Below are 21532 nucleotides of genomic sequence, written 5' to 3' on the forward strand. Positions count from 1 at the left end.
CAATTCAGCAAACATTTGTTTGCACACTTTGTATGGGGCACTATGGTTGCCTGGGGGAAGAGGGTAAAGAAGAGAGATACAAGGTGTAGATAGAGCAAAGTCCCTGGTCTCATGGAGACTATAATCTGGAAGTAGAAATAAACACACAGGCACACAGAGAGGTTCAGTAAAGTAGGTGATCATTGCTACATAGGTGGGAGAGGTACACTCTGTGTTCAGGGGACAAAGCACACAGAGTAAGCACAGGGAAGGGGTATGATATAAAGCTGGAAAGGTGGGGTTGTACAAGATTGTGATAGGCCTTTCATATCAATCAAGTAGTTCAGACTTTACTTGGTAGCATACTAGGTAATCTTTGGTAGATTCTGAACAAAGATGTCTTATGACCAGATGTTTGCATAAGGAAGATTAGTTTGGGACTGGCATGAAGAATCTATTGGAAGGTGAAGAGAGTGCAGGTAGAAAGACCTGGGAAGGCGCTGTTGGAATAGACCAGACAAGTAGTAATGAGGGCCTAAACTAGGATAGTAACAGCGGAAATAGACATTATGAGGAGATGGGGGCAAAAACTACTATGGAGGTATCTAGAAGCATTGATTAGCAGAGCCAGCAGAAGACGTTTAACTTTAAGAAGTCCATGAAAGGTCTGTGACAGGAGTGGGGAACCTGTGGCCTTTTATGAAAGGGATTATGATCTGTGAAGTTTGGATTCAGACAAATGGCCTCACTTGAAGACCTAGAGGGCCACATGTGGCCCCAAGGCCACCGGTTGCCCATCCTGGTCTGTGATTTCATTGGTGTATAGACTCACAAAATACAGAATTTAAGAGTTGGGAAGGACTTCAGTAGCTATACTGTATACAAATGGTCACCAAAAAATTGCTTTAGGACATGAAATGAAGAGCAGAGCCCTAGCTTTCATTGGAATCTATTCCAATTTGGGGTAACTTTCATTCCTGAGAAATTTTGGTTTTGCTTTCCTTACATCAAATACCTGCCACTCAGTGTAACTTCTAAATATTAACACGTACATAACATAAACAATATAAAAACAAGGTAATTTGGGGAACAACAGCACAATTTGCTGAGGTGATTAGGAAAGACTTGCTATAGAAGGCAGTGCTTGAGCTGTGTCATGAGGGTAATTTGGACAGACATCCTGGATGGATGATAAATGCGATCAAGAGTTCAATGAAAGAAAAATGAATTAAATAGCCTTTCAGAAATTGTACAGTTCTTTTAATGACTTTAAGTTTCTTCCTTAACAAATACCCTATCTATTTAGCATCAATATTCTTCCAGTATTGCTATAGGACTATGAATCATGGGATACCACCCTTTAAAGAATTAAAGATGAAGGTCCCCCAAAGGAGAGGCACATGTTGGGTGTAACTACAGCATATTAGCCAGTCAATCAGCATTTGTTAAGGACACTGTGCTAAGTGCTGAAGATTCAAAGAAAAATTTTAAAAATAGTCTTTGCCCTCAAGGAGCTCATATTTCAATGGAGGAGACAACATGTAAATAACTAGGTATATAAAACCAGTAGCTGAGGAGATTGGTAAAGGTTTCCTGCAAAACATAGCATTTGAGCTGAGTCTTAAAAGAGGCCAGGGAGGTAAGGAGGGAGACCAGTCCAGGAATGAGGGACAGCCAGAGATGAGATAATAGAGGGAGTATCATGGGAGAACAGAAATAGGAAAGTTTAGCTGTATTATATTATCTGTGGAAGAAAGCAAAATATTCAAAGACCGGAAGGGTAGGAAGGGGGTCAAGTTATGAAGAGCCTTGAATGTCAAAGGGAAGACTTTATATTTGATCATGGAGGTAATGGAGAAACACTGGATTTTATTGTGTAGACATGCTTTAAGAAAATTACCTTGGCAGCTGAGTCGGCGATGAATTGGAGTAGGAACATGATTGGGATCAGGGAAAATAGCTAGAAGACTGCAATAGTCCAGGGAAGAGGTGATGAGGCCCTGAACTAGGTAGGGTAGTGACTACATGAGTAGAGAGAAGGGGATACATATGAAGTAAAGTAAAGTAAAAGTAAAAATAAGATTTGATAATGGACTGAATGTATGGGGTGAATGGGAGTGAGGAGACAAGGGTGTGAGCTTGGTTGACTGAGAGAATGGTAGTGCCCTGAACTGTAATAGGACAGTTCTGAAGAAGTTTTGGGGAAAATAATTAGTTCTGTTTCAAATGTGTTGAGTTTGAGATGCTTGCAAACTATCTGGTTTCAGATGTTCGAAAGGCAGTTGGTGATTCAAGACTAAGAAGATAGAGTATGACTGGATATATAGATCTGAAATTATCTACCTATACATGATAACATGGAAGCTAATGAGATGACTAAGGGAGATAATATGGAAGGAAGAGACCCCTGGGCAGAGCCTTGGGGGAAACCCATGCTTAGTAGATCCAACAGCAATAAAGAACAATCAAAGGAGAATAAAAAGAAGTCAGAGAGATAGGAGAACTAGGAAGGAGCAGTGTCATGAAAATCTAGAGAGGAGAGGAAGGAAAGATAATGTCCTGGGCGGGTAGGGGGGCAGTCAACAGAAAACAACCATCAGGATCTAAAGTGGTTGACAAATTTAGATAGAGTGCACTTCCAAGGCGAGTGATTGCTGAATGATGGTAATAGAAGAGGAGTCTAGAAGTGGCACTGGGGAGCAAATCTTCACACTGGCCACTGAAATGGAAGTGGAGATATAAGAAAATGTGTAGCCAGTACTGGAAAGGGAAGTACTATCATCAGGAAGGAGCCAGATTTCAGTGACTGATAGGAAATGGAAGGAAGAAGAAAGGGAGAAGTTTCAGATGAAAAGAAGTTTGTTAATTATGTATCAGGTATTCCACAGTACACAGTAAAAGAAGTAGGCATATCTGGAGTGGGAAATTGGGGGGATAGAATTGGGGTGAATGGGCATAAAGAAATGAGAATTTCAGGATGGTGAACAGTATTTATATATCAGCAGCAGAAAGTTCAGACTCATGGGATGGGGAGAATATAATAGGGGTTAGATTATGCTAACAATTGAGCAATGAGTCCAGGTACAATGACTGGAGATTCATTGGGGGGGGCGTTGCAATTAGACTGTTAAAAGTCCCAACAAAGAATCATGCATGAGAAATGGTATAAAAGGATATCATCAGAAAGATATATGGCTAGGAAAGGGGGTAGATTGGTTAGGTCACAAGACTTGGGAGATAACTTTTGTTATCTCTTGTGCCCCATTAGCATCTACACAGTGTCAAGAGATCTACATGAACATCCTGGCACATTAAGTGGAACTCTTCTTCCCTCCCCTCCCCCACTTCCCATATCCTCATGGATGATTTATGGGAGAAAATGGACATGAGTTATACAGCTCACATTTTCAGTACAGTTTTTTAAAAGTAAGAGCCATAGTCCAATATAAATTTAATGTCTAGTTTGCTTTCTTACTCTGAAGGAAAAACTCAGCTGTGAATAACTAAAGTGGCTTTGGACATTCCGTGATGAGTGAGTCTATCACTTCACACAACCTGTGAACTGCAAATACATTTTCACTAGAGAGTTGTCATCAAGGCAGAACTCTTCACTTAAACAAACAGATCATTAGCTTTGGGAATGGAAATATAAACAGAAACATGATGTATCTACTAATTTTTCTTTCCTTTTGGAGACCGTTGACTGTCGGTTTTAAGTTGCAACGTGTCTGCCCCCTTTCCTCCCACTGGGAGAAAGTAGGAGTATTAGAATCAGGCAAAACCAGGGCTCTGATCAGAAAGAGCAAATGGAGAGATTCTGACAGTCTACGAGAATATCAGGGCTGAAATAAACCAAGCAGTGGGGGCACTGCAGATGTTTGTCAGAGACACAAGCAGTATCCAGGCAGCTGCTGGGAAGCCATCTATGATGTTCTCTCAGGAAATATTTTCTTATGTGACAATAATAATACAGCTGCTAAAATAGACTTTTCCTCCTCCTGAATTTGTAGTCAAAATAAGGTCAGCTGACAGCCTCGTGTTCATTAGGTGTATAAGAACCATGCATTACTCACCCAGTCAATCCCAGGGGCTCCTCCACTGAGTGCTAAACCATTTTTCCTCAGCAACAACTCAGAGACTTGTTCAATCATAACATCCTAGAGCTGGCAGGGCTCTTAGATAATGTAGTCCAGATCATGTAATCCAGCCTTCTACTCAACCCACCATAGAAGGGAATCCCCCGTGTGGAATCCTCGACAGATGATCATCAAGCTGTTGTGTTAATATCTCTAGTGACAGGGAAATCACTACCTACCAAAGCAGTATGTTCCCTTGTTGGATAGCTCTGACTATTATAGAGCACCAGAACCTGACTCCCCATAAATCCCACTCCCCTAGCTGTTGTCATGCTCCTGGTTCTTCCCTCTGGAGCCAAACAGAGACTATCTAACCTTCTTCCATATGGAAATCCTTCAGATAATTGAAAACCCTTATTATGCTCTCCTTATGCCTTCTCTTCTACAGGCTAAACCTCCCCAGTTCTTTCAACCAATGTGTATGTGATACAGTTTGCAGACAGACCCTTTTCCATCTTAGCTGTTCTCATCTAGATGCACATTAATTTACCTCTGTCTCATTACAATATGGTACCATGCCATGGTGGAAAGAGTCCTAGAGTCTAGAGATCTTAGTTGGAAGAACTGTTCCACCACAGACTCACTATGTGATCTTGGTTGTCACTTCTCTCTGTGTCTGTTTCATCCTCTGTAAAATGAGAGTTGGACCAGATGGTCTCTTACTAGAGGTGTGCTGCAGCCAGTTCATACTGGCTTTCCAGAGCCAATTGTTAAATATTACATAAGCATTTGCACCTTAGAAATTGGCAAATGCTACAAATCAGGACTGAATTTAATTATTTTGTTGATTGTCTAAACTTAAGAAAGTGATGGAGAAAAATGTTAATAATGCAGATTAAACTTAAAAATGTATGCATATCCAGAATATGGAGTCCAGCCTCCTAGTCAATGCAACATAGAAGATAATCCTCCAAACAACATCCTCAACAGATGGTCATCTAGCTGTTGCATTAATATCTTTTTTTGCCTTTTCTTTATATCTCTAGTCTTTAGCACATAGTAGGCACTTAATAAATGCTTGTTCACTCGATTTGATAGAGATAGTACGGCATTGTGGATAGAGAACTTGAGCCAAACAGACCTGGCTTCCCTGCTCTGATACCTACTGGTTACGTGACCCTGGGCAAGTCACTCATATTCTCCAGGCAAGCACTTTTCTACAGTTGCAGAGAAGGTGTCTCCTTATGGTGGAACAGGGCATTTTCTCACCTGAGAGTTCTCTATACCAGTAAAATAACAGATCTAATAGTGCTAATTACCTTTTGTTTTTTGTTGATTTCATCACTCTCAATTCCCCTACCCAACAAGACATCTTTTTTTTAAATTCTTTTAAAAAATTTATTTATTTATTTTTAGTTTTCAACATCCATTTTTATAAGATTTTGAGTTTTTAAAAGTTTCCCCTTCTCTCCCCCTCCCCAAGACAGCATGCAATCTGATATTGTCTATACATGTACAATCATATTAAACATATTTCCACATTAGTCATGTTGTAAAGAAGAATCAGAACCTAAGGGAAAACCACAAGAAAGAAAAAAAGAAAAACAGTGAAAAAGAGAAAATAGTATGCTTCAATCTGCATTCAGCCTCCATAGTTCTTTCTCTGGATGTGGACAGCATTTTCCATCTTTAGTCTTTTGGAATTGTCTTAGATCATTGCATTGCTGAAAAGAGCTGAGTCTATCTAAGTCAGTCATCACACAATGTTGTTGTTACTGTGTACAATATTCTCCTGGTTCTGCTCACTTCACTCGGCATCAGTTCATGCAAGTCTTTCCAGGTTAAGACATTTTTTGTAAAGGAGAGACAAGTCTGAAAAAAAGAGAAATAAACACCAATATTCCAAAAGAATATTGATATAAAACAGTTGAATAAAATATTAGCAGAGTTTATAACAACAACATATTAAAACTACTGTGTACTCTGACCAGATTTGATTTATACCAGGAATGTAGGGCTGATTCATTATTAAGAAAACTATAAATATAATAAGCCATATTAGCCACAAAATATTGAAGCCACAAGATGTAGAAAAAGCTTTTACAAAATGAAATTTCTGTTAAAAAAAAAAGCACATTGAAAGGCGTAGCAATAAATGGACCTTTGCTTAATATGATAAATGATATCTAAAACCAAAAAGTAGCATTATCTCTAATGAAGAAATATTATAGGCATTTTCAAAAGACTGGGTTAAAGTAAAGGTGGCCATTATCATCACTATTATTTTATGTGGTTCTAGAAATGTTCACTATATTAATAAGACAGGAGAAGGCAATTGGGAGAAGAAAAATGGGGAAAAGGAAACAAAATTATTGCTTTTTGCAGTTGCTATGGCCTCTTTAGGGAAGCCTAGAGATTTACCCAGAAGTGCATTGAAAAATTAATAACTTTACTAAAATAGCAACATATAACTATTAGTTTTTTCGTATATTGCCAATAAAACTCAACAAGAAGAGACAGAAAGAGCAATTCCACTCCACGTGTATAAAACATTTGGGAATCTACCTAACAGGACAAATGGGTTCAGTAATTATATGACTAGAAGTAAAAACACCCTTTACAGAAATTAAGTCAAACATAAATAATTGGAGAAATGATAATTGCTTATGGTTGGGTGGTACCAATATACTAAATAAGACAATACTCCCTACTTTACTTATTAGGTGCCATACTAGTCAAACTGCCAAAGGGTGGCTTTTACTGCTGGAAAAAAGTGATACAATTCATCTTGGAGGGAAAGAAAAAGATCAAGAATCTTAAGGGCAATAATGAAGGGGAAATGGGAAGGAAAGGGGACAGGATGGGGACCAGCAGTACCATATCTACAACTATATTACAAAATAGTAATCATGAAAATCATTTTGGTATTGTTTTAAAAATAGGAAAGATGTTCAGTAGGACATATTGGGAGTGCACATAGTAGCATAGTGTTATAAAAGTCAGTGATCACAACTCTTGGGATAAGGGCTTGACAAAACTTTCTGTGTAAACTGGAAAGTAATCCAGGGCAAATTAGGTTTATGCCAACATTTCACACTCTATGCCACAATAAGCTCCCGAAAGGATATATGTCTTAGATTTTTTGAGAGTCATAAACAAAATAGATAAACATGGGAGGAGGTACCTTTCCCAACAATGAATAGAGGATGACTTCATAATCAAATAAGGGATAGAGAAGATGGCAAAAGATAAAATGGGCAGAGAGTCAACTGGTACTCTCAGGGTTCTAGGAGTAACCCTGAGGAGCTGTACTGTTTTTCCCCTAAGGGGCAATTTATTTCCTTCCTTGTGCCTTTCTTGGCTTCTGTATTTATTTATATTTATTGTGTTGCTGTTTGATGAATTTGCAAATAATAATAATGATAACCTGCTCACTTCTGGTTTTCTTTGTACCAGTATTTTTTTAAAATTAATTTAACTTATTTATTCTAAATTTTCTTCCCCTCTCTTTGTTCCCCCTCCCCAAGCCAGCTTGCAATCTGATATAGGCTCTACATATAATTCATACTAAGCATATTTTCACATTGGCCATGTTGTAAAGAATATTAGAGCCAATAGGAGGAACCACAAGAAAGAAGAAACAAAGAGAGAGAGAGAGAGAGAGAGAGAGAGAGAGAGAGAGAGAGAGAGAGAAGAGAGAGAGAGAGAGAGAGAGGAGGGAGGGAGGAGGAGGGAGGGAGGAAGGGAGGGAGGGAGGGAGAGCACAAATAGTACGCTTCAATCTGCACTGAGACTCCATAGTTCTTTTTCTGGATTCGGATAGCATTTTCCATCATGAGTCTTTTGGAGTTGTCTTAAATCCTTGCTTTGCTGAGAAGAGCTAAATCTATCAAAGTTAGTTATCACGCAATGTGGCTGTTACTGTGTACGATGTTCTTCTGGTTCTGCTCACTTCACTCAGTTCATATAAGTCTTTCCAGGTTTTTCTGGAGTCTGCCTGCTCATCATTTCTTATGTAACAATAGTATTCTATTACATTCATATACCACAACTTGTTCAGCCATTCCCCAATTGATAGGCATCCCCTCAATTTCCAATTCTTTGCTACCACAAAAAGAGCTGCTATGAATATTTTTGTACATATGGGTCCTTTTCCCATTTTTATGATCTCTTTGGGATACAGACTTGGAAGTGGTATTGCCGGGTCAAAAGGTATGCGCAGTTTTATAGCCCTTTGGGCATAGTTCCAAATTGCTCTTCAGAATGGTTGGATCACTTGACAATGCCACCAACAGGTGCATTAGTGTTCCACTTTTCTCACATCTTCTCCAACATTTGTCCTTTTCCTGTTTTGTCATGTTGGCCAATCTGATAGGTGTGATGTGGTACCTCAGAGTTGTTTTGATTTGCATTTCTCTAATCAATAGTGATTTAGAGCTTTGTTTTTTCATATGACTATAGATAGCTTTAATTTCTTTCTCTGAAAACTACCTGTTCATATCCTTTAACCCTTTATCAATTGGGGAATGACTTCATGTTCTTATAAGTTTGACTCAGTTCTGTATATATTTTAGAAATGAGGCCTTTATCAGATACTGGTTGTAAAAATTGTTTCCCGGCTTTCTGTCTCCCTTCTAATCTTGGTTGCATTTGGCTTTGTTTTTTTTTTTTTAAACTTTTCAATTTAATGTAATCAAAATTATCCATTTTGTATTTAATAATTTTCTTTATCTCTTGTTTGGTCATAAATTCTTCCATTCTCCATAAATCTGACAGGTAAACTATTCCTTGCTCTCCTAATTTGCTTATAATATAAGCCGAGTTCTTATCCTAGAAGCTGGAGTCTTTGGGTTTATTAAACAGTAGATTACTATACTCATTCACTACTGTATCTTATGTACCTAACCTATTCCACTGATCCACCACTCTATTTCTTAGCCAGTATCAAGTAGTTTTGAGGATTGCTGCTTTATAATACAATTTAACATCTGATATGGCTAGGCTACCTTCCCTTGCATTTCTTTTCATTAATTCCCATTGATATTCTGGACCTTTTGTTCTTCCAGATGAATTTTATTATTTTTTCTATTTCTATAAAATAATTTTTGGTAGTTTGATTGGCATTGCACTGAATAAGTAAATTAATTTAAGTAGAATTGTCATTTTTATTATATTAGCTTAGCCTACCTATGGGCAACTGACATTTTTTCCAATTATTTAGAGCTGACTTTATTTGTGTGGAAAGTGTTTGTAATTGTGTTTATATAGTTCCTGTATTTGTTTTGGCAGGTAGGATCCCAAATATTTTATAATATCTACAGTAACTTTAAATGGAATTTCTCTTTCTATCTCTTGCTGTTGGGCTTTTTTGGTAATATATAGAAATGCCAATGATTTATGTGGGTTTATTTTATATCCTGCAACTTTGCTAAAGTTGTTTATTATTTCCAGTAGTTTTTTACTTGATTCCCTAGGATTCTCTAAGTATGTCATCATATCATCTGCAAAGAGCGATAGGTTTGTTACTTCTTTGCTTATTCTAATTCCTTCAATTTATTTTTCTTCTCTTATTGCTAAAGCTAACATTTCTAGTACAATATTGAATAGCAGTTGTGATAATGGACATCCTAGTTTCACCCTCGATCTTATTGGATAGCCAGTACTCTTAATACCTGGTTTGTTTTTTTAATTGAATATTCATCATTTATTTTCGATGATTAGGCTCAGGTTTGCAGAATATGTCACCTTGGATTGCATCTTCAACTTCTTTGCTTTTTAGAACATACTATCCCTGTCTCCCCTTCAGTTTCTTATGGACCTTTTGTTATTCAAATTTCTTTTCCTTTTCTTTGAAGATCTTTCTCCCAATCACTTGCAAAATTTTGGATTGTAGTTAGCATTTTAAAATTTAACCACTATGGCTCTTGGAATTTGCAGCATAGGGTTTTTTTTAAACTGGAGGCAATCTGTGTTCTTTCGATTGGCACTTTGTTTTCCATGTTCAGAAGTTCTGGGATGTTTTCTTGTAACATTTCTTGAATTGTGTTTTAGGTTTTTGACTTGTGTTCTTTTGGGAGACCTATAATCTTTAAATTCTCTCTATGCATCCTGTCTTCAAGGTCAAAATGTTTTGCCTGAGACATACATCCATACACACATGTATATATGTATATATATGTACATATATTTTCTTTTAGTGTTATTGCTTTTTGCTTCTTTTCTACAGATTGTCCTCCTCATCTATGCCTTTATGTTCACAATCTGTTGTTCTGTCTGTTGTTACTTTGCCACCACGAATTTAAGTTTTTCTGTTCTACCAATTGTTTCTGCTGTACAGGACATATATTCTACTTTCACAATTCTCAGTTTTCTTTCAAATTATTTGGGAATATCTTGCTGTGATTTTCATTCTCTCTTAAGAATCCACATAATCCTCTGCCTCATGAGGTGTATATTCATTTTCCTTTGTCACGCACTATTTTTTCAGAAGTATGTGGACTAATTTAGGAGATCTGGAAGCCATATTCCCTTCTGTTACTAATATCTTCTTTGTTGGTTATCTCCTTGTTCTCAAGCACTTTAATTGAGTTTTCTTCCACCTGAGATGTTAGTTAATTTCAGTGTTTCCCCACTATATTCTGTTATTGCTTACTTTCTGAGTCTTTTCCCTTTGATGGAAATTTCCAGAGGTACTACATCTCAGTCATCTTATCATCCTTCCTTGCTTGAAAATTCACTTTTTACAATCCTCAGTGTCTTCCAAAATTGACAGAACCTAGCTCAGGTAGATGCCAGTTTCCTTTCCTTGAGGTCTGGTGGAGCCACATACATGCTGGCATCCTGTCACACTTCACTCTGTTCCTCTATTCTCTGACTGAGCACTGTTGCAGGACGGCATGTTGCCACGTTGTCCTCTCAGGCAGAACGTGATTCCTATTTTCCATATTTCAGGGCAGATGTAGGGACAAACCTACATGGGTCAGGTTGTTATAACACCCTGTCAGAGCTTCAGGGCTTAATGAAGGAAGTGGCACTGAGATAGTGCATTAGAGATTAGGTATTATCCTTGTCTGCTCTTAGTCAGATTATCTCATTAAGGTTCTCAGTGTCTTAGATCATGAATACAGATAAAATTCCTTTATCTCTTGTGCACAATTCTTATTTTGGAGAGACTTAAGAGTTTAGAAGGATCAGAGAAAAATGTCTAGCTGTCTGTCTTATTAGTCTCATCCTGTGGAGCTATACCCCAATCCCACACTGGTACGTTCCCCATCAGTAGTCAGCCAGTAGCCTCAATTAGCTTTTATAAAAGGCATTTATTTACTCACATGGTATGGAAAGAACGGTTGGTGCAAAACGTTTCCCCCCAAACCTGAGAGGTGCACTCTCTTACAAATATATACAGTGTCTATGGGAAGAATAGTTTTAAACTTGGATTGTGATTATAATGAAGCACACATGTAGAACTATGATACTAGAAGTCCTTTTCCCATGAAGTTTCCCTTAGCTTTTCTATGGGCTCAAAGGGTTGGGTCCTTCTAGAGTCCATAGATGGCACTTCTGTCTGCCACAAGAGAGGAAGTTCACCCAAGCGACTGCTGTCCTATTTGTCCTTAGTGGATTTCTCCTCTCCCTTTGCAGATGTGTCTCCTGCCACTGGCCACTGCCACTGCGGTGGATGCTATACATACTTTGCCACTATTCAGCCCTGACCACCACTAGGCCCTTTAGTGGGACCTCTGTAATATCCCAACTCACTTGGAATGTCTCCTGAGCACTCTGTCTTGGAATACTTATTCACTTAAAATCAGGAAAGAATAAACACAAAGAGACATGTTCGCAGCCCCGGGTTGTAGACAGGGTGAAAGGTGTCCCATTTCACCCATCAGACACAGCTGCCATGTGATTTGATTTTGCTCAATTGTTTCATTCTGGTTATCAGGGAAAGTTCACTTGGGCCTTGTGGGAAGGGTATAGTCAGAAATAAATGCAAGATAAAAGCAAAAAATATCACAAAAGAAAGGAAAACTGAGGCATGAAGCCATTTAAGTGATTTGCTCAAGGTCCCATGGCAAAGGTAATGTAGACACAAGGTTAAGAACCCCGCGTGTCAATTCAATTCCGTTCAGCAAGTAGAGTTTCACTTTTGTCTTTATGTCTCCTATCACAGTGCCTGGCACATGCTATGTATTTAGTAAACGTTGGCTTAATGAATGAATGAATGCTACATGCAAGGCTTTCTTCCTAATAGTGAGAATACAAAGATAAAATAAAATAAAGTCGAGACTCTTGAAGTGTTTACAACCTTCTGGGGTACGAAGACATACATACACAAAATGATTATGAAGGAAGAATGTAACAACAACTGGAGATGAGTTAGGGAGGGACAGGCAAAGAGGATTCGAATTTAGTCAAAAGGTAGAGTCCTTGAAGGATAGCAGTGTGACATAAAGTTGGAAAGGTGGGTTAGAGACAGCTTTTAACGACGGGCCATAAAGAGGCCCTGGAAGTTTTCTGGTTGAGGAGCATGGTCAGGAGCTGCTACTGGATCTAGCTTCCGTGACTGTTCTTTCCATTCCTTAAGTTAGTCTCAACCTCCCTCCCCAGTCACTAAGCCATTTTCCCCTGCTTCTGTCTTGCAGAGTCGTCCAGGAGGACTGTGCCCCTTCCTCCATCGAGTGTGCTGTGTAGCCTTACCCCTCCAGCTGTTCTTGCTGTCCCTGCTCTTACTTCTGTTGCTGCTGCCCCTAGGACAAGAGAGGTGGAGCTGTGCCTTTTCCAACAACTTCGCCCGTTCCTTCAAGCTGATGCTGCGGTATGAGGGCCCTCCGCCAACCTAGCGAGCACCAAAAACCAGGAGACAGCAGGCTTGTCACTCCAGGCTCTGATGTGCCCTCCAACTCCAGGATTTTTCCCAAGGACGTAGCACTAACTGGAAATGTGGTCAGAGCCAACCGGCAAAACCTTAATCTGTATTAGCCCAGCATCAGTGTAACTAGAGCTAAGTTAATTTTTTATACAATATTATATGACTATATTTATAACATATGTTCTATGTGTTGATAGGGAATGAGATGCAGGCTATATACATGTGATAGATATTCATGTATGTTTAAATATATAATTGCTATATGTTAATGGAAAAAAAATCCTAACCTGCTTCTCAGACATCATTCTGCAGTATTTTTTGTAGCCATGAAGAACAAATAGAGTAACATCTCATTTATCTGGAAATCAATTCTCTGCTATCTGGACTCAACTTACAACTTGACAGGAAACCAAAAAGAAAAAAGTCTCTGAATAGTTAAAATAGATACATGCACTAAAGTTCATGCATTTTATTTATTAGAGCCTCTCTGGTCTTCACTCAGAGTTTACTTATTCTTACTTTTTATAAAATTCTAACTAGTGATTGAAGCACTCTAAAATGTGAGTTAGCATTGCTGTTAATGTTATTATTATCTGGTCTCCCAGCCCAAATCAGATTAGAAGCAGAAAGTTACTGTCTTCCTCTTAAATGGCATTTTATGTTTTACAAAATGCTCTCCTCCCAACAACCCTGTGATGCAGGTAATTCAAGTATCATGGGATTATATATCTAGAGCTAGGAGGGAATATGAAGGTCATCTCTTCCAGTCCCCTCATTTTACTGATGTAGTAACTGGGACACAGAAATTAAGTCATTTGTCCAAGGACAAACAGGTTACAAATTTGGGCTCAAACTCAAGTATTCTGGCACTCAATCCAGTGCTCTTTCCAAGTGGAGAAAGGCTTAGACATGCTTTCAGAAAGCTCAGAGCCTGTGGCCGTTACAGGGAGGCACAAAAACCCTGAATATTTTAGGAGCCCTGAGAGTATCTCCATAGAGCCCAGAAAGCCCAGGCTATTAAAAAAAATTTCATGTTAATCCTCTGGTACCTGTGCCAAAGAGGCAGCTTAGGGGAATGAGTAGAAAGCTGACCAAGTTGGGAAGACTTGAATTCAAACCCTGCCTCTGGGTAGCCATGGGAAAACTGCTTACTTTTTAGTGCCCCAGGAAGCTCTTGAAGACTCTCAAGTTGCAAAGCAGGTATGATTCTTCATTGGAAAGAAGTTTCCACATTGGGAGGTCCCTATATCATGGAATCATAGTTCTAATTTTTAAAAATCTCTGTTGAAGGAGTCAAGGAGGTATAATGCATTTTAGGAATGTGGGTTTTCATCTAAAAATGGTTAAAATAATCATAGTTGGTATGCTTAAAAGAAGAAACCAGTTATCCAGAAAATTCACTTAGGTGGAATTGTTCCTTCCCCAATCACTGTGAGACATAGCTCATAAAAGTTAGTGCTGGAAGGGACCAGATAAACAAGGCATTACTGTATTTACCTTATAGCTAATTTTGTATTGTTTACAATCCAATTAAAGGGATGAGTAAGAAGGATATTTGGAATCCGTGTCAGAAGTGAAGTATAAAAATAAGGCAATATACCCCAGAAATGGGGCAACCTCACTTTGGCGCCTCCATTTCTGTTCATCTCTGACTTCCCAGTTTGATACACACACACATGCACGCCCTAAAATCAACGTATAGAGGTTGGACCTGATTTTGAGGATCTTACAGATGAGGCACCATGTTAGAGCAAGTGCTGTCTTACTGTCCTCGGTCAACAAATTGGCCTGTTCCCTCTCCACTGCCTATAATTCTTGGGAGTTTGTGCTTTAAATCTGGGTCAATATTTGCCCTTAGTTAGTAGGAAATTTCTCTTTAAAAGAAAGTCACCACCAAAGTGTACTAAGTGCCTACTCTTTCTAGAAAGTTTTATCAGTCTATACAGTCATGCCCTATTAGTCACAGTAGTGCAGGGCAATAGAAGAGAGCTGAAATAGATTATTTTTGAACATCCTCTCCATCTCTGAGGCCTTTGACATGCAACAAAAATAGGTGCTCCTGACCCTAAATTTTTTTCTATCAACTTTTGGCCTCAGAATAATACTGAAACTAGGAGGTACCTTTGAATCATAAAATGTTTGATGTGAAAAGGACCTAAGAGGAAATTTTGTCTAGCTTCCACATAAGATAAAGAAGCTGAAACCCAGAGAGAAAGAGAGAGAAAGAGAAAGTGATTTGCCCAAGGTTGCAGGCCCAGGTCTTTTGATTCCCTGTTGAATGACTCTCCTGTGGGCTTTCTAGAGCTCATAGTTCATTTCTTACCACACCACAAGAGTCATGCTTATGTACCACTCTTAGTGGTACATTGCCAGAATATCCTCTCAGCTCTGGCCCAATGGTAGGAGGGCCCTGTGGGTAGTTGCAAGCAATCTTCTCATAGATAATGAAAAAATTTCTATATCACAAAGTGAGAAAATTATGTGACCGATGGAAGAACATATATTTTATTTGGAAAATGAAAGTATTTTCTTGTTGAAATCTAGAAATGGGCTTTGTCCTAAGTCACGTGGGCTTTTTAAATTGGGGTTCACCACTTGGGTGAAACAACTTTTGCACTGATGACACAAAATATATAATTCCATTCTAGGTTTTATTCTTATGTCGATACCCATTTTTGTACAATTGTCTTTGGAACACTGTAATCCAAACACTGTCCAAATTTCAGGATACCCAAAGGGCAAAAAAGCATCCTGGCTACAAACTCACTTTCCCATTAACTCACACTGCAAAGCAGGGACAGCATCTTTTCATCAATGGTCCAAGTGGAGAAGCAGCCTCAAGGAAATGTATGGTCAGAAAAGGAGGTGGGTCAGTCATGTTAGAGTAAGAGATAACAGATGGGCATCCTGAGGACTGCTCTGGTACCAACAGAAAGTTCAAAGATCTAGAGGAAGGTCCCTGGCCTGTGGAGGATGTAGTAGAGAATGTAGATAAGCTCACCACACAGGGAGAGAACAAATCCTCTTGTCTGTATCCTCTCTCTGAGCCTCTACAGAGGCTCAACCCCACCTGCTGGCCTTTCAGGCACACTGTGGTATGTCCCAGTGGCACACAGATCCATGCAATTATTGAAACATTATTTCCATATAAGTATTTTTTTATGCTTGGAATTCTCTCCTTCATCTCTTCTTCCTTCAAGGCCTAATTAAAATCCCACCTTCTCTGAGAAGTCTTTCCTGATCACTTTTAATACTATTCCCTTTCATTCATTATCTCCAATATAGTTTGTCTATATATCTTGTCTGTACATTGTTATTTCATGTTGTCTCCCCTATTAACTGTAAGCTTCCCAAAAGCAGGCATTTTTTGTTTTGTTTGTATCCCCAACAATTAGGGTAGTGCTTTACACACAGTAAGTGCTTAATAAATGCATACCAACTATAAGAGTGTTTGTAGGCCACTAAGCCAAAGGCATACATTGCTCTCTAATTAGACTCAACAAATATCTACTGTGTGCAAGGCATTGTGCTAAGTATGGGAGGATAATTTATCCATCTTTTGAGTCAGTGAGGCAACTGAAAGGTAAGCAATTAGAGGAAGGAGGAATAAAAGAGGTATTGGGTCATTTGCCTCTGGTAATTGAAAGGTGACTAGAAAAGGCCCTCTAATTTCAGGCAGGTATCCCAAATGTGTTCAAGTGCATGTGTGTGTGTGAGTGTGTGTCTGTGTTTGTATGTGGGTTTTAATCCTGGCTTTCCCATTAACTCACTTTCCCATTAACTCACTAGCTTTGGCCTCTCTGGGCCTCAAGTGGCTAGAGAGGATGGATCTCTCTTCACTACAGAGAGGAGCAAGAAACATGAAAAAGGAGTGAGGAGGACCAGAAAGATGACAACCAATTAGAAAGAAGAGACAGCAAGCAGAAAGTAGAACAGAGGAACAGAGAGGGGAAAGAATGGGAGGAACCAGTTTTCTTCATTAGTGAGAAGTCCTCTAGGACAGAGGAGGAGAAAAGAGGAGTACTAAGGCATATTGGGCAGAGGGACGGACAATAAAATGTTATGAAGTCATAGCAAATAAAAACAGACTCTTTTCCTTTGGAAAACTTTAGAAAAACTCAGAACTAAGACATTAGAGGCCAGACCTTGGAATACAGGATGTTAGAGTTGGAGTGGACCTTAAAGACCATTCAATTAAATCTCCTCGTTTAAAAAATGAGGAAACTGAGGCTCATAGAGTAGAAACTAACTTACTTAAGGTTGTACAACTTGAGATCCCAATCCTTTACTACTCCACCAAAATGCCTAGAAAAAATGTCATCACTTGGTGGAAGGGAGGGGTGGAAAGAGAGGGAGGCAGGGAGAGAGAGAAAGACATGTTGTATACTTGGAGACAGTAATACCTGGGTTTGAGCACTTCCCTAGCTATATGACCATGGGGAAGTTAACTAATCTGTCTGAGCCAGTTTCCTCATTTGTAAAATTTGTAAAAAATAGAAACTAGTGCTATACCTCACAATGTTATCATGAAGCTCCAAGGAGATGGTGTATGTAAAATGCTATGTAAATATCGGTTATGATTACAGTTTTAATATAGATTTACTTGTTGATGGAAGAAAAAGGGTTGGGTGGTTGGTCTAGGCTGGTCTGGCTACCATCACACCCAGTAGATGTGTACAATTTCACCTCCAACTGCAGAAGATCACTTAATCTTCCTGCTCACCCTTGACCAGGTTTTAAAACCGTAATAACCTGAAAGGCAGGAACCCACAGCCCTGGGCAGTGTCGAGTGGTCTCGGGAGCAGCCACTGCCAACCCCTCTGTATTCTTCTGATTTCTAAGCCAGGGATGCATCTGCTTCTTCTCAGAAGGATGTGTGGTGGAGGATGGGGAGGAGGGATAGAGTTCTGGCAACCAGGGTTTCTGTTCTTCATATATGTGGCCCTGCTGAGTAGGCCTTGCAGATAGATGCATTCAACTGCTTAGGATCGTAAGACTTTGAAACTTTAAATATCACACAAAAGTTGGAAGGGACCCCAGAGGTCCTCTGATTCAACTCATATCTGACCAAGAATCCACTCAACAGCATTCCTAGCAAGTTCATCCAAACTTTGAAAACCTTAAAGTGGCATAGTGGATTGAGCACTGGGCCTGGAGTCAGGAAGACCTAAGTTCAAGTTCAGCCTCAGCCATTTACTAGCTTTGTGACCCTGGGAAAGTCACTTAACCTCTATCTACCTCAGTTTTTTCAACTGTAAAATGATTACCTACCTCCCAGGATTGTTTTTGTGGGGATCTCATTTTTTGTAAAGTGCTTAAAATAGTGCCTGGCATTTAATAAATGTGTATTTCCTCCCCCCCCCCTTCCTTACCTGAAAAGGGAGTTCATTTAACTTTTGGAAACCTCCCACTGTGAAGACAGGCAGCTAGGTGGTGTAGTGGTTAGAATACCAGGCCTGAAGTCAGGAAGACCTGCATTCAAATCTGGCCTTAGACACTTACTATCTATATGACCCTGGGCAAGTCACTTAACCTTGTTTGCCTCATCTGTAAAATGACCTGGAGAAGGAAATGGCAAAGCACTCCAGTATCTTTGCCAAGAAAACCCCAAATGGGGTCACAATGAGTCAGACATCACTAAAACAAATGAACAGCAACAAAGTGAAGAAGTGGGGTTTTTTTTTCCTTACATAAAATCTGAATTCCACCCAAGCAGAATAAATCTATTCCTTTCATGTCACAGCCTTTCAGGGACTTGAAGACAGTTATCCTCATTTCACAGGGGAGGAAATGGAGGCTTAGAGAGTTAAATCAGTTGTCCAAGGTCACTAGTTAAAAAGTTAAAAAGATCATGAGCCCAAATTTTGGGAGACCCAAATCCAGTGTTCTTTCCACTGATTATTTCTCTTTGACAAAAAAAAAAAAGTAAAATCCTTCAAGACCTTTCTCTAAACATTCCATGGTCTTCACTTAGCTCATAAAAGGTATTTAAAGGTAACCCCGTCCAAACCTCCCATTTTACAGACAAAGGAACTTTAGCCCAAAGAGGCTAAGGGATTTATACCAGGCCCTACAGGGAGGAAGTGGCAGAGCCTGATTTTGGACCCAGGTCCTCCGACTCCAAAGCCATCCTTCTTTACCCTGGCAGCAAACTAGTACCCTATGGCAACAGACTTGTGTTTTGCCTTAAAACCCTGGATTAGGAATCAGAAGCTTTGGGTGCCAGTCCTAGCCTTACCTCTTACTCATGGTGTGCCTTTGCCCAAGTTATTTAACCACCTCAGGGATCATTCCCCTCAAATGAAGGAGTTGAAGGAGACCTCTAAGGACCTGGACACATGTCATTCTATAGCCTACATTCTAACATTTCCTTGTTCTTAAGTCTCTCCCATCTATATCATTCTAGAGCCTTAGGAGGCCCATAAGAAAGAAATTGTCCAAATTCCCAGAATACTAAGTCTTGGCCAACTATTTGAGTTCACCGTCTAACCCAAAGCCAGTCTGCCCTAAACTTCCCAGAAAGATTGTGTCCATACTGTATGGGCTCTCAGTGGTCAGCAAATGTACCAGCTGCCTGTCATTTTTTTCTTCCTTTTCCTACATTGCCTGGAGGACTCAATCTCATTTTGAACTTATGTACCAGTCACATTTAATTTCTTTATTCAGAGCAGCTTTTTAGTTATCCCAATGCATGAGTATTATTGTGTTCATTGGATCCAGCTAAAGCTTTCTCTCTCGGTTTCATTTTACAAGTTAAATACCCCCTATCCACCTCCTTTTCAGAATTTCAAGGTATAAACTCCCATAGCAGAGAAACAAAATTCACTTTAAAAAAAAAAAAAGCTTCTACTCCAAGAAAATTCTTTACAGCAGAACAATCAAAGCCTTTAAAAGTCAGGACTAGAAATACTGAAACTACCTTAGCTTCAAACACCCAAATGGCCCCAACATAATTGTGTTGTTCTTCACAAGCTATAGCTGCGGTTAGCTGTTCTACCTGCCAAGTCCCATATGATCAGAGCAGTAGCTCTCCCAGGGATAAGGTCTTCTTAAAAAGAACACTCAGAAACATCTGGGAAATATAGAAAATGGATGAACCTCACAGGAATGCTGTCCCCTAGCCTTGAACCTGTCAAAATTTGTACAATCCCTTCCCCTTCTCTTAGGATTTAGGATTAGAAAGGATCTCAGCAATTATCTAGTCTAACTAAGGAGTTGTCTAAAGAGGCTGATGTGAACATACAGGGATTGCATTGACCAACTTCAGTTTTTCAAAAGACAAGTGTTTTTTTTTTTCATTTCTTTTTGATACCTAATCAACTTACCCTTGTGGCTAAGTGATATGGCATACTCAGCCCATTTTCCACAGCTGATAGATACACTGAGGGGTTAGTCACTGGGAACTCCAGAACAAAAGTTTAGTTTATTGACTGTGTGCTTTCAGCCTTTTATCCTCCTAGGATAATGCAAACAATCCATCAGCCAGTATTTATTAAGCAAATACTATGTTATGCTCACTGTACTAGATCTTGGGATATGAAGCAAAATTGGCACATTCCTTGTCTTCTCAGTTGTCTTTGTCATTTTGCAAGGCCCTGCCATGTGCTAAGAGAAACTGAAAGCAAAGTCCATCTACACGCAGAAATCCACTTGTCTTAGACCCATCCAAGTCTTTCTCCTTGCCACTGTCCTCTAGATATTTCCCTGTACTTCCCCAGCTGCTCAGTACTCATCCCTTAACCTATGACACATTTGCCAACTGACTTTTCAGTCAAAATTTCAGTTAAAATGTTCCATAATTTCCCAAAGTTCCGTTGGCTGAGCACTTACCTTAAAACTACCTCTTCCAAACTCCCGGGGGAGGGAGGCAGCCCCTTAGTTGAAGTATTTTGGGGATTTAGTGTAAAGCACAAATTTATATCTCTTTCTTTCCATATTTTCTGTCTATACCCTTTGCAATTTTAGCAAGTTAGATGTACCCTTAATGGCACTTAATTTAATTTTACCAAGGTCTTGTTTTTGCTCTTCAGGCAGTAGCTTGGAAATGTACAGTCTATCAGCTAGGGCAGCTGTCCTGCTTTTCAAGGAAAGAGACAGCATTTGGTGGCTTCTCACTTTGGAATTTGAGATGTAACTATTTTGCAACTGAAATTTAAGGCCAGAGTCCCAGGATGAGCCATGGCCTTGGGTACAGTGATGGGGGAAGGGGGGAAAGGAAGGAAAGAATTGTTTTTGTTGCTTGTGGAAACCTTTAAAACATAGACCTCTCTTTGGATACAGTCCGTGTGCTTATTCCGGCTTTTCCTAGTGGAAGGCTCTAGAGCAGTGCTCCTCAGACTTCTTGAATCTGAGTCAAAAGAGGAATTTTTCTCTTCAGAGGCAGAACCATTTTGTTTCCTTTATTTCTTATTTTTATAGAGAAAACGAAAGGAGGATTCAGTGTACTTACCATATCCAAAAGTTCCTCCTCTTCCTCTTCCTTCTCTCTCTTCTTTTCCTGCTTTATCTCTCTCCTTTTTTTCTTCCTCCTCCTCAATTGTATCTTCAGAGATCCATGATTTCATGGGTTGGTGCTTTCTCTGTGGATGGAGAAGAGATCACAACCCCT

The 21532-nt window shown here is 39.4% G+C and overlaps 1 protein-coding gene and 1 long non-coding RNA gene across 2 annotated transcripts in view; one reads left to right on the top strand and one right to left on the bottom strand.

Annotated features, from left to right (window-relative positions):
* SYNE3 (spectrin repeat containing nuclear envelope family member 3) overlaps positions 1-21519 on the top strand; it is a 191368-nt gene extending 169849 nt beyond the window's left edge. The window contains 1 exon segment of the mRNA XM_078150426.1: positions 12698-21519. Within this exon segment, the coding sequence (XP_078006552.1) occupies positions 12698-12895 (198 nt within the window). The 3' untranslated portion in view covers positions 12896-21519.
* LOC110220892 (uncharacterized) overlaps positions 5632-21532 on the bottom strand; it is an 84689-nt gene continuing 68788 nt past the window's right edge. The window contains exons 2-3 of the long non-coding RNA XR_013484862.1: positions 21374-21503; positions 5632-5927 (exon numbers count right to left, since the gene is read on the bottom strand). This is a non-coding gene — a long non-coding RNA (uncharacterized LOC110220892). The remainder of the gene's footprint in view (positions 5928-21373; positions 21504-21532) is intronic.

The sequence above is a fragment of the Phascolarctos cinereus genome, unplaced genomic scaffold (assembly GCF_003287225.1).
Source record: "Phascolarctos cinereus isolate Bilbo 61053 unplaced genomic scaffold, phaCin_HiC Scaffold_2;HRSCAF=192, whole genome shotgun sequence".
NCBI lineage: Eukaryota > Metazoa > Chordata > Mammalia > Diprotodontia > Phascolarctidae > Phascolarctos > Phascolarctos cinereus.